We start from the raw sequence: 10417 nt of genomic DNA, 5'->3' as shown, positions 1-10417 counted from the left end.
GCCACAATCTCTAAAAACCCCCCTCACACGTCTTTGATCCATCTGATGAGCACAGCTTCAAGGTGAGCGCCTCAGATCAGTGTCAACAACGAGTTACGATGAACGCTATGACGTCACCACGGAGACGACCGTCGCCCTCCTGGAGTTAAACTGTCACCGCGTTTTCCTTTTACCCTCTCAGACATGTGCGGGAAATCTCGTTACAGTTATTACCGAAATCTAGTCGCTTCGTCCTCGAGTCCGAGTGGGAAGTTTGTGTCGGTTGTAATGAAATTCCCTCCAGGCGCTCTGGGGATATTGCACGGACCACCTGAAAACATAATACTTCTGGCTCCGGCGCAGAGGCGTAAATATTTGAGCCGACGACGGCGTCAGGAAAAAAAAAAAACAAGTTAGAGGTTTTGTCAAAGTTTAAAATTCATCCTGAGGAGGGAACGAATGTCAGCAGCAGCTTCCATTGATGATGTTTAATCAGCTGTTGAGATGTTTTGGTGTGAAACACAGACCAACTCTGCCATCCAGAGATTATTCTGGATTTCTGCTGGCCAACAGAAATCAGAATCACAGACGTCCAGCCTACCTGCTGATACTGAACGCAGGTTCCAGTGCAGTTCTGTCCTCGGGGGTCTCTGGCCCAGTTGCGAGCGCACGTCAGGTCCATCCTGCAGGCGTCAAACCTGGAGAAACGTGAACATGTTAATAAATCTGAAATGGAAAAACCTCAATTCTGTTATTTGAATAATTTCTCCTGGATTAGTCGGTCTGTTGCCAAGAGCCGGTTGACAAGATAGAAGGGCCGAAACTCAGTTATCAGCTGGCTAGCTTAGCTTAGCATTAGGAGTAGCAGCTAGAGTACCTGCTAAACCCACTAATCAACATGTTATATCTTGTGCAAAAATAGCCCGGGCTCTGTGGAGCTGTGACATTATGCATCCTGCACAGTAACTTCTTTCACAGGCGACATGACTCCATAAGGTGTTGATTTTACACTTCAAACGTTGTATAGGTTGAGCTTTGGAGGTGCTGGTAGGTGGATTTTGTTTCATTTGAACAACGCCAGCCAAGCTGTTTCCAGTCTTTCCTTCAGGCAGCTGGCGGTAACTTCATGTGAACTGTGCAAACATGGACGTGGCGGGGGTTAAACTGGGGTTTGTGAGAAGAGGGAGCTCTCGTCCAATAAGGTCAGAGCTGCTGACCAAACTGCAGGCAGCAGGAAGTGGTTCTGCTGAGAGGTCAGGACGTGAAGCGTTCGGACAGAGATGGCCTCGAGCAGCAAGTCCAGACCGGTTACAGGCAGCTACGAAGAATGGTTCTGGTCTCTATTCATAATTTCCCTGCTTATGATAAATGTACAGGCGGGGAAGCTTCATATAAGTCATTTCTCAGACGCTTTGTTTAGCAGGTGGATACCATCATGGTACAGTCCATGGTCCACCTTAGGTCCACGTCTTTTAGAGCAGCTCTTCAGGAAACCGTTGGTCCACCTTATGTCGGCTTCATCTGTCTTTACACACAGTTAACTGCTGAATCTTCTAAATGGCATTTTTAAAAACTAAATTCAATTCATCTTTAGGTCAAAATGGTGAGTCAGATGTCTTCAATTAAATCCATGTAAACAGCTGAACACCATTAAAATTAAATATATATTTACTATAATGTATAAATATTGTGTTCATAAATATAATTTCAATCTTTTAATTTGTGTATCTTTCAGTAATTTAGATGAAGCAACATTTAATATAAAAATAATTTTAAAAAAACACACACACATCTGTGAAGTCTCTAATAATAATAATAATAATAATAATAATAATAATAATAGACTAATAAGATGTATTAATAATAATTACATCAACACAACACCCCAGAACACGCAGACCTATTCCCAGACACCCTGCAGCTTAAGACCACTATCTTTAATTTGTTTTTTTTTGTTTGTTTTTTTAAAAGATGTAATTTGCATTTAATTGATGGTTTAAGACCTTCCTGCACACATTAAACACACATGTATCTGCTGTGACCCGACTACAGAATATAAAATAACTTACAGGCTCATAATAAACTGACTTTATGTTGCCCTGTGTTTTTTTATTTGTGATTACATCCGTTCATGTTTGCAGAAATGCCACTGGTGCAAATATTATTGCATATAATCACAATAAATGTAAACTCCCTGCAATAATCTTTTTAATACACCAGAAAAAAACGAGCATGTTCCTCCATCTGTACTGAAAATAAACAAACGCCTGATTTATCCTGAGCTTTGTTCCCGATGATTTCAGTACAGAAGCTGCTCGATTTAAGAAAAGCATTTATGTTATTAAAGCTACAAAACATCCCAATGACACATCAGGAGATATCAATAATTGATAAAGTTAGCGTCGCCGCTGCTGCTCCTGCTACACCTGTGTTTTATGCTCCTCTCTGTGATGCAGCTGCTCGATAAAGTCAAAGAAAAGAAGTTCAGCGTGAGACAGAGCCTGACAGCAATTTTCTGGATTTGTGTGCGACTTTGTGATGCTGAAGGAGACGGAGGTGAGCAGCGGCAGAGCGTGTTTGGATTACAGGAGGATGCTATCAATTTTCTCTCAGCAAGAAATCAAAAAGGCATATTCTGTCATATATACATGTTATACCAGGGGTGGGCAATCCTGGTCCTGGAGGGCCACAATCCTGCATGTTTTAGATATTTCCCTCTTCCAACCAGCTCATCATCAAGCTCTGCAGAAGCCTGATAATGATCCTGATCATGTGAATCAAGAGGGAAACATCTAAAACATGCAGGACCGTGGCCCTCCAGGACCAGGACTGCCCACCCCTGTGTTATACTGTAGCATAGATTTGTGCACCTTGCATTTAATGAGAGGCAATTTTCATATTTTTTAACGGGCACAAGCTGAAGATCTGTTGATGCTTTGACATCAGTGTGTCAACACATTTGCAGAGTGGTCTCATCTCATTCTTTACGATATGTGCAGCCTTGGTCTTACCTGCGTCACTCGGTCAGCTGCTTGCCGGACACTCGGTCCGAGCTCAGTATATCGCTGTAATACAGGACAGTAATGTCTCCCCTGACGGCCTAATGCGTGCAGAGGGACGGGCACTGATTTTGATTTAGGCTTTCTTGGCAGTGTGTCTGGCAGCCTCACCAATCACGGCAGAAGCTGTGGCACAGCGGCACGGCCTGGATGTAGGAGCGGCGGTGAGGATGAGGCCAGCGGGCGGCGTCGGGGGAGCAGCGGTAAAAACAGGACACGCGCTTCAGGAAGCCTTCACACCTGAGGAGACAGACGGAGTCAGCTTGTACGAACACGACGCTCAGTCAGGTTTGCGTTTAAACTCTCGCTGACCCTAAAATATCTGGTCAGCAGGCAGGTCAGTGGAACAAAGATCATTATAGACGTAGAGATTTAGTAGCTGATACGTATTGTTATGCTGTTCAATGCTGTTAATGAAACTTTAACGACGACTTCAGTTTGACTTCACTGCTGTTTACGAGCCGGAGGCCTCTTTGTGTTGTCACCGTTTTCTGTAACTCACCAGAGAGCTACCTTTTGTTATTTGACAGGTACTAATGTACTCGCTGGACCCACTGTGGGTTCTTTTATTCCACAGACTCTTTCTATGAGAGATTTCAAGGTGATATAGCTTAACTGGAACCTCGCTGTCATCTTCAAATTTGTCATTTTCCATTGTGTTTCTGGCCACATTAATGAATTTAAGTGCAGTAGTAACTGTCTTTTAGCTCCGTGTTTGGTCTCCACCAGCTACACAGCGAGCCACTACCACTGTCCAGTAAAGGTTTGGACCCACTGTGGCTTGTTTATTCCACAGACCATTTCTATGAGAGATTTCAAGGTGATACAGCTTAACTGGAACCTCGGAACGATATTATATTAACTCAGGAAACCTACTTAAAGCAGGGATTGTTTGTTCCAAAATGTGAAAATAAACTCATGACTGTCATCTTCAAATTCGTCATTTTCCATTAATTAGCCACATTAATTAATTTAAATGCAGTAATAATTGCCTTTTAGCTCCATGTTTGGTCTCCACCAGGTCCACAGCTAGCCACTACCACTGTCCGGTAAAGGTTTGGACCCACTGTGGGTTGTTTATTCCACAGACCTTTTCTATGAGAGATTTCAAGGTGATAGAGCTTAACTGGAACCTCGCTGTCGTCTTCAAATTTGTCATTTTCCATTATTAAGCCACTTGAATGAATTTAAGTGCAGTAATAACTCTCTTTTAGCTCCGTGTTTGGTCTCCACCAGCTACACAGCTAGCCACTACCACTGTTCGATAAAAGTTTGGTGCTGAGTGGGCAGCGGGGAAACCAGAATATGTCTATAAGGTGGTCAGTTCTTACACTGGGGTAGCACAAGATCTAATTAATCTTTTTTTTTTTTTCCAGTAAATCACTAACGGCCAAATGATCATGTTTTGGTCACGTACTTTTATCATTAGCTTATGTAGTCAACAGTATAATAAGCTTTTTATGTAGATTTCAACTGATTAAAAATCTGGATTGGTTGTTAAAGTCAGCCATTTTTAATTCTTGATACAGCACAAATAGGACGGCCACCTAGCTGAGACTTCAAACTGTGTCCATCCAGCCTTTTAGTTTCTGGTTCTGGCTCAGTCTTACATTGTTCAGCAGTTTGTTTGACGCAGGTTTCATCCCGACAGTCTTTAAGAGTCTTTACAAGAGCTTTAGCTAAATCCACGGCTAAACCTAAACCATACACACCTTTACTGATAACAGCATCCACAAACACAGTCTTTATTTGCCTTAAAAACAGACGCATATGTGGTGGTTGTGCAGGTAGAATGTACCTGTGTGGGAACAACGGATCCGGAGAAATGGTTCTGCCTGAAAACTAGTAGTAACTGAATGTAACGGGGATAGCGCCCCCCCTGGGATATACCTCTGTACTTCTCTGTGAGTCTGTGAACCAGAATTAAATGAGAGCTGGACAGGTGAGACTTACTCAGGGCTCAGACGCCCACACTTGTCCCAGGGTTCGTTCTTGTTGCTGGCAGAGGGAACATACGAGATGTCCTGGATGTGTTCTTCTGTGCAGCAGCTATCTGTCATCGGCAAAGACAAGAAAACATGTCAGCCAGCTGCCTGTCGTCACATTCAGGGCGATAGTTTCATCACTCGTTGTTTTTTTTTGTTTTTTTTAATACTAAAAAACATATTGTGGTTTAAGACACACTGTAAAAACTCCCAGAAAAAATCTACTCTGTGAAACAACAGTAAATGTCTGGCAGAAAAAACTGTGGAAATATTGGCAAATATCTGTAAACTAATTAGATTTTTGGCTGATTTAAATATACTAAATCAGTGTAACATTATGGTCACACAATGTTTAACAATTAGCATTTGTAAAAATATCAAAATATTGTGTGGACATGATGTACAGTTTGTCCTGTATTTTATTTGTTATTTTTACATTCAATATGTAAATTAACACCTTTTAAATGTGATTTTACTAGATATTATCATAATATATAATAATATACATAATATAATATTAATACATAATATAGATCTTAAACGTGAAATTTTTAAAATGATAAATATACATAGATTTTCTTTCAAATAAGGAAAAATAAATGTATAATATGTTTTCTAATTTAAATACAGTAAAAATGGTGACATTTTCTTGGTTTATTTTTGTTAAAGTATGAAGTTATAAAAATCCAGATTTTTCATGTTGACATGATTTACATTTTTAGCCTTTTTTTTAAACAGTTAACATGTAAATAAATACTTTTTCTCTGTGACTTTATGAGTTACTATCTGTAATTTAAAAAAACTGGGAAAATTGTTCAAATATCTTTAAAAGTTTTAAAAAACTGATGTGGACATTATTTACAGTTTTAGCCTGTTTTTTCTAGTCAACATGTAAAATACTACTTTTTTTCCCTCTGTGATTTTACTAGTTACTACCTGTGATTTAACGAAACTGTTAAATTGATTTTTAAAAATGCAGTTAAAAATAATTTTAAAAAATACAAATTTTGAAAAACAATATTTTTGATACAGAGCCTATTTGTAATTTTTATCTTTTTCTAATCTTTATCTTTTAATCTTATTTGTACTTTTTTAATAGTCACCCTGTAAACTTACCCTTTTCTTCTGTGATTTCACTAAATACTATCTTTCATTTATCAAAACAAGAAAAAAAACTACAAAACAACAGTTTAACTTAATATATATATATATTTATGTGTACATGTTTTTTTTCTTGTTGAAAACAGGGAAATTCTGTGAAATTCTTTATAAAACAGCGATTAAAAACTGGTGAAGATGCCATTTGTCATATTTATTTGTTTTCCAGTCACTCACTGTCTGCGTAAAGCGCGCACTCCGTCAGGTGCGGCTCCGGACTGGGCGTGGCCTTGTGCTTGCCGTCTTGAAGACACACCCCCTCCGAGCGGGCTCCACCAATCAGCGCAGCCGCCACGTAAAGGCAAGTTAAGAGCAGAGGGGGAAAGGTGACGCCCATGTCTGAGGACAGGAGCAAAAGAAAAGTTCAGCACACTGGACAGCGGCGGAACAAACCCGACCTGCGGGAGAAGAGCATGCGCAGGAATACAGATGATTAATTTGTGGAGAACCCGATCAAAGCTGCTTTCATGCCTCCTGGAGTCAATCATCCAGACTTTCCTCTGCGGAGAGCGAGTGAGACATCCAGCGCAGCCTGTTCGGCTCTGCGTGTGGTGACCCAGTAGCCAGGTTGAGCCTAATTAGCTGGGACGGCGGCACCGCGCTCAGATGGATGACATGCGTAGTCGTTTAATCTGACAAGCGGCTGGCTGGCCGATGTGTAGCCTACATAACACGAATTAAACAAATCTGCTGGACGTAGCCGAGTGGCCCTGAACAGCTCCTGGACGGTGACCCTGATTTTACACAACAGGGACCCAGAATAGACCCAGACAGCTAAAATAAAATAAAAAAAATGGAACAGTAATTGACTTTATCTTACAGTTTTTAATCTATAATTTGTAAACAAGAAAATGTGGCGGGATACACATAATGAATTTATAGTTTTACAATCAATAGAATAAAATAATAAACTAGAACCAGCTCATTAAAATCTAATTTTTCAATTTTACGCACAGGGTCACAAAACTAATGGCGCACTAGGTTTTGGAAAACATTGACTAATTTAAAGATAATATAATTAAAGGGCAATTTATAAGATAATAGCCTTTTAAAAAGCTGCAAGTTTAACATTTAAAAATCAGTTTTAAAGGGAACTGATCTGTCTTCATTAGTGAGTTGATCAAAGTCTGGTATTTTACGCATCTGCTGTTGGAGCTTTAAATCTCCTGAATATGTAGATTTTTATTTTTTTTTAATGGCATATCAGAACATTTTATTCGAAGACTAAACGTGTCGAACCGGTTGTGTCTCTCTGCTGTACCTGTCGGTGGGGTGAACGCTGCTCCGTCCGGATTAGTTTCCTCTGTTGCGTCCCTGTTGGTGCGTATTTTCTCGCTCCGCGTCCTCCCCGGTGTGGTGCGTCGCTGTGGATCGGCTTGTTGTGCGGCGCTCGGTGGTGCTCTCCGGTCCTCCTGCTCCTGCTCCTCTTCCTCCTCCTGCTGCTGCTGCTGCTGCTGCCTCCGTGTGCTGGCTGTGATCTCTGCTGCCCGGGGGCCACCGCTCGCCACTTTGTCACCGGTTTATGTGAAGGACATTTCAGTCCCTTCCACCAGGCGACTCACCCCCTCCCTCTGCCCCATGCTGGGAAGTCCTCTCTCTCTCCCTCCCTCCCTCCCTCTCTTGCACGCACACACACACACACAGAGAAAAGACTCCCTCCTTGTTAATCTCCCAATAGGATGTTTACCAAATCCTCCTTGTTGACGGCTTTTCCTTCAATCCGTCCAAGTACTGCTGCGCGTGGAAACACAGAAAATGTCTCTAATTGATTTCAATGCATTTTTTTTTTTTTGCCCTTCAGTTTTCAGAGAGGCTCCATCACAGGTGGTGCTGAGTCACACCTGTCCTCCCCCAGCTCACACACACACACACACACACACACTGAGGTCAGGGCTTTTTCCAGATGACAGGGTTAGAGGAGGGTACGGCTGAGATTTAATACTGTGTGATATGCTGAGGACAGAGGACACAAATCTCTGCGGAACAAAACGAACTCACCGGGAAGCTGCTGCGGGTTGCAAAACCCCCTCAGCTTTTTTTTTTCTCTCTTTTCTTTGTCAGTGGATACATGTGGGTCAACCCTAACATCGCAGCATTAACTTTTCAGACGTTTGCTCAGTGACAGCCCACAAGTACTTGATCCCAGCCGGGTTACGTCGAGCTGTTTGCCCACTGCGTGTATTACTGCTCCTGGCTTTTAATCTCACCTCCCCTTGGACCTGGTGTGCCAACCTAATCCCTGACTGGGTGCGTCTCTAACCTCTCTCTCCCTCTCCCCTCCGAGTGCCCTCCCGAGGCTTTTGGCCACATAAGAGCAGATGGAGAGCGTCTTGTGGCCTAGATACATCCGCCTAAAACCACGGCTGTGAAATTGGTGACATGCCTTAGACATGATTGGTTTTGGCAACAAAACCGTGAAGGGACAGGAAGGGACCAGACAGATTGGCCATCAAATAAACGCACAGCTTGAGTGCAGATGAAACAGTCTCGGAGGAGAATCAAGTAAGATACGGAGCGCGTGAGCCCAAGGAGGAAATGAGGGCTCGCTCGGGCCCTGTTGTCCGCCAGACTGTTTCATAACCGCTGAGGGTCATCGCCGCAGAGCACTTTATTTCTGGGGGTGAGCGAGCAGGAGCGAGAGGCAGACAAACAGCTCTTCATCTGGTAATTAGAGGAGGAATAACGATATCCTTTGTGCAAGAGCTATTCAGGGAACAGAGAGCGGGAGGACAAAGCAGGCCATCGCTGCTCTCTGTGCACCCTTGTTGTCGTTCTCATTGAACAGCGTTGGGTCACCGCCTGGGTTCGAGCCCTCGGCCGGCCCTCAGCTGGCAAGCTGTGTCACTCATTCCTGTCGACTCACTAACCGATAATCAGTTCCACCATTTAGAGGTTCTCTGATTTGTTCCACTGACCTATTTCTCCAGGATGGCACACGCTCTAACTAATGCTGCAGGTACGAGAAGTTTGAGAACAAAAGGAAAGACGTGCTGAAGCAATCTGAAAACTCCTGGTTGCAAAAGAAAGTTTTCATACTTGCTCAGACAAAGAGATGAAGCTTTGGGTCATCGGTTCTGTGGTGGATGAGATGAAAAAGAAGTTGTTTGGACACAGCACCGTGGCTTTAGTTTGAGAAATAAAAGGAGAAACATTCAGCACCAAGAGCAACATCTCAGACATGGAGGTGAGAACGAGACAGACAACCTCCTCAGAGTAAAAAACATGAAGATTCAGGAGGAAAACATCGTCTTTGGGCAGCTTTGGCCCTTCTAACAAGACAACATACAGCCAAAGTGGTGAAGGAAGGGTTAAAAGAAAACAATACGAACATATTGGACCTGAATCCATCGAGAATCTGTGGAGGAACCTGAACACCAGAGTGATGGAAAGAAGCTTTGAAAGACCTGGAGATCATCACAAAGAGGAACAAAAGCCCAGCCAGTGGAGACACGCAGGAAGAATTATTAAAACTGATTGATGTGAAGGAGAACAAGTTCTTTGCTACTGATTTTTAAGAAAGGGGATGAATAACTAAAATGTAAAAGCATCACATTTACCACAATCTCTCAGTGTCTTTTTTTCCGACCAACCTCTTGCTCAGAGAGAGTCAAACTCTGGATTGTTGGTTCTCTGTTTAAAATTCACAAGGACTATATTTTACTATGTTAAGTGCTGTGACATGACACATGTTGTGAACTGCACTGTATAAATAAAATTGACTTGAACTGAATTAAAATAAAGATTCACAAGATATCCACATTTTGGAACCGGTATGAAAGATTAACTGTACCAGGAAATCTCATCCAATAACTCAGCTACTCAAAATAACAATTAAAATTTAATTAAAACAAACTCACATAGGTATAAAATGGATATAAATATGTGGGTATTTACAACAGCAGCGAGCAACGGAGGTACCTGAGAAATGCTTGTGGTAGATTACACCTGAGTACAACCTGAGAGAACACGAGTCAGTGGATTCACAGGAACGGTGGTGGGAATGGAGCGTATCAGTGTTGGTGGGAGTGGTTGCAGAATAATGCCTGATCCCTATAAATAAGGATTCAAAAGCAGCTAAAAGTGTTGCACAGCTCTGCAGAGAGATAAAGGCAACACCCAGCTTGGGAAAAACAAATTATTTAATTTCATATAGCTAATCGTGCTAAATTAAGCCATTATTTAAGGTGTGTTTAAAGCATAATGGGGTATTTTTAAGAGGATACTGGTGTATTCAGG

At 42.1% G+C, this 10417-nt stretch overlaps 1 protein-coding gene across 1 annotated transcript in view; it reads right to left on the bottom strand.

Annotated features, from left to right (window-relative positions):
• Positions 1-7587, bottom strand: part of rtbdn (retbindin) — a 22918-nt gene extending 15331 nt beyond the window's left edge. The window contains exons 1-5 of the mRNA XM_008292270.1: positions 7443-7587; positions 6359-6520; positions 4992-5091; positions 3150-3278; positions 581-677 (exon numbers count right to left, since the gene is read on the bottom strand). Coding sequence (XP_008290492.1) covers positions 581-677; positions 3150-3278; positions 4992-5091; positions 6359-6518 — 486 coding nt within the window. The 5' untranslated portion in view covers positions 6519-6520; positions 7443-7587. The remainder of the gene's footprint in view (positions 1-580; positions 678-3149; positions 3279-4991; positions 5092-6358; positions 6521-7442) is intronic.
• Positions 7588-10417: the final 2830 nt, after the last annotated feature.

The sequence above is a fragment of the Stegastes partitus genome, unplaced genomic scaffold, assembly GCF_000690725.1.
Source record: "Stegastes partitus isolate 25-593 unplaced genomic scaffold, Stegastes_partitus-1.0.2 Scaffold798, whole genome shotgun sequence".
NCBI classification, from domain to species: domain Eukaryota; kingdom Metazoa; phylum Chordata; class Actinopteri; family Pomacentridae; genus Stegastes; species Stegastes partitus.
The sequence above is the reverse complement of the archived record's forward strand: the minus strand, read 5'-3'. Positions and strand labels throughout refer to the sequence as shown.